The 890-nt window shown below is 49.4% G+C and overlaps 1 protein-coding gene across 1 annotated transcript; it reads left to right on the forward strand.

The window, feature by feature from the left end:
- Positions 1–196: 196 nt before the first annotated feature.
- Positions 197–635, forward strand: Pmar_PMAR020939 (hypothetical protein; the record flags this gene model as incomplete). Its single annotated transcript, XM_002787308.1, has 1 exon — positions 197–635. A coding segment is annotated over one exon (439 nt), but the record flags the coding sequence as incomplete, so codon positions are not given.
- Between the last annotated feature and the right edge of the window lie 255 nt (positions 636–890).

An 890-nucleotide genomic window follows, 5' to 3' on the forward strand; every position in this document is an offset into this window, starting at 1 on the left:
CTACTCCGAGGGACCTGACTTCCGCTTTCTTAACTGGTGTGGAGATTTCTGCACTTCTACTACGACTAGTGGTCCCTCGACCAGTATCATTCCAACCCGTGGTCCTCGAACAAGTACAACTTCAACAACCCGTGGGCCCGTGTTCACTACCACAACTCCTGGTCCTCTGACAACTAGCACTACGAGTGGTGGCCATATGACTAGTCCTACTACTTCCTCACCAACTGGGCGGTGTTCGGGCGATTTCTGCGTCGCTGACAGGAAGGTGTTCCCCAGTCTTCTTCCATCTGGCCAAATAACTACAGAGTCCTTCAGTTTCACTGACTACGGTGTATGGTATCTAGCTGGCTACTCTAGTGATGATGGTATCCGTATGCTGTGGAGACTCGAATGCAACCAATGGTTACCTGTTGCTGAGAAGGCTCTCTCTAATATCGAGGCTTCAGGCAACGATATGTTCGTGTTCGGCATCAGCGAGGGTGACGTTATTGTTTTCGATCCGGAGAGTTACAATGCTTATCGTACAATAGCTCTGGCGGATCCTTCTAAGGAATACACGGGAGTCACCTTTGATCAAGACTCGAATATTCTATATGTAACTGAGAAGGCTACTGGGCGGATTGCTCGGTTCATAGGTCAGGGGGGAGTGTGGACTCCAATTGACCCCTTGAGTGGTTCGGATGTTCTCATCGAGCCTACTATTTTGCGCTTCACACTCGGTAAACTTTACGTTAGAGTGAATGGCGGCGTTGCCTATGCTACAATGGACGGGTCTGTGAATTCTCAGTGGTCTTTTGTTCCACTGGATATTCAAGGTGACCAGAGCTTTACTGCTGCTCCAGACGGCTTCCTCTACTACCGTAAGTCTATCGACTCGGTCTATCGTCTTC

This window comes from Perkinsus marinus (assembly GCF_000006405.1).
Source record: "Perkinsus marinus ATCC 50983 genomic scaffold scf_1104296929446, whole genome shotgun sequence".
Classification (NCBI taxonomy): domain Eukaryota; phylum Perkinsozoa; order Perkinsida; family Perkinsidae; genus Perkinsus; species Perkinsus marinus.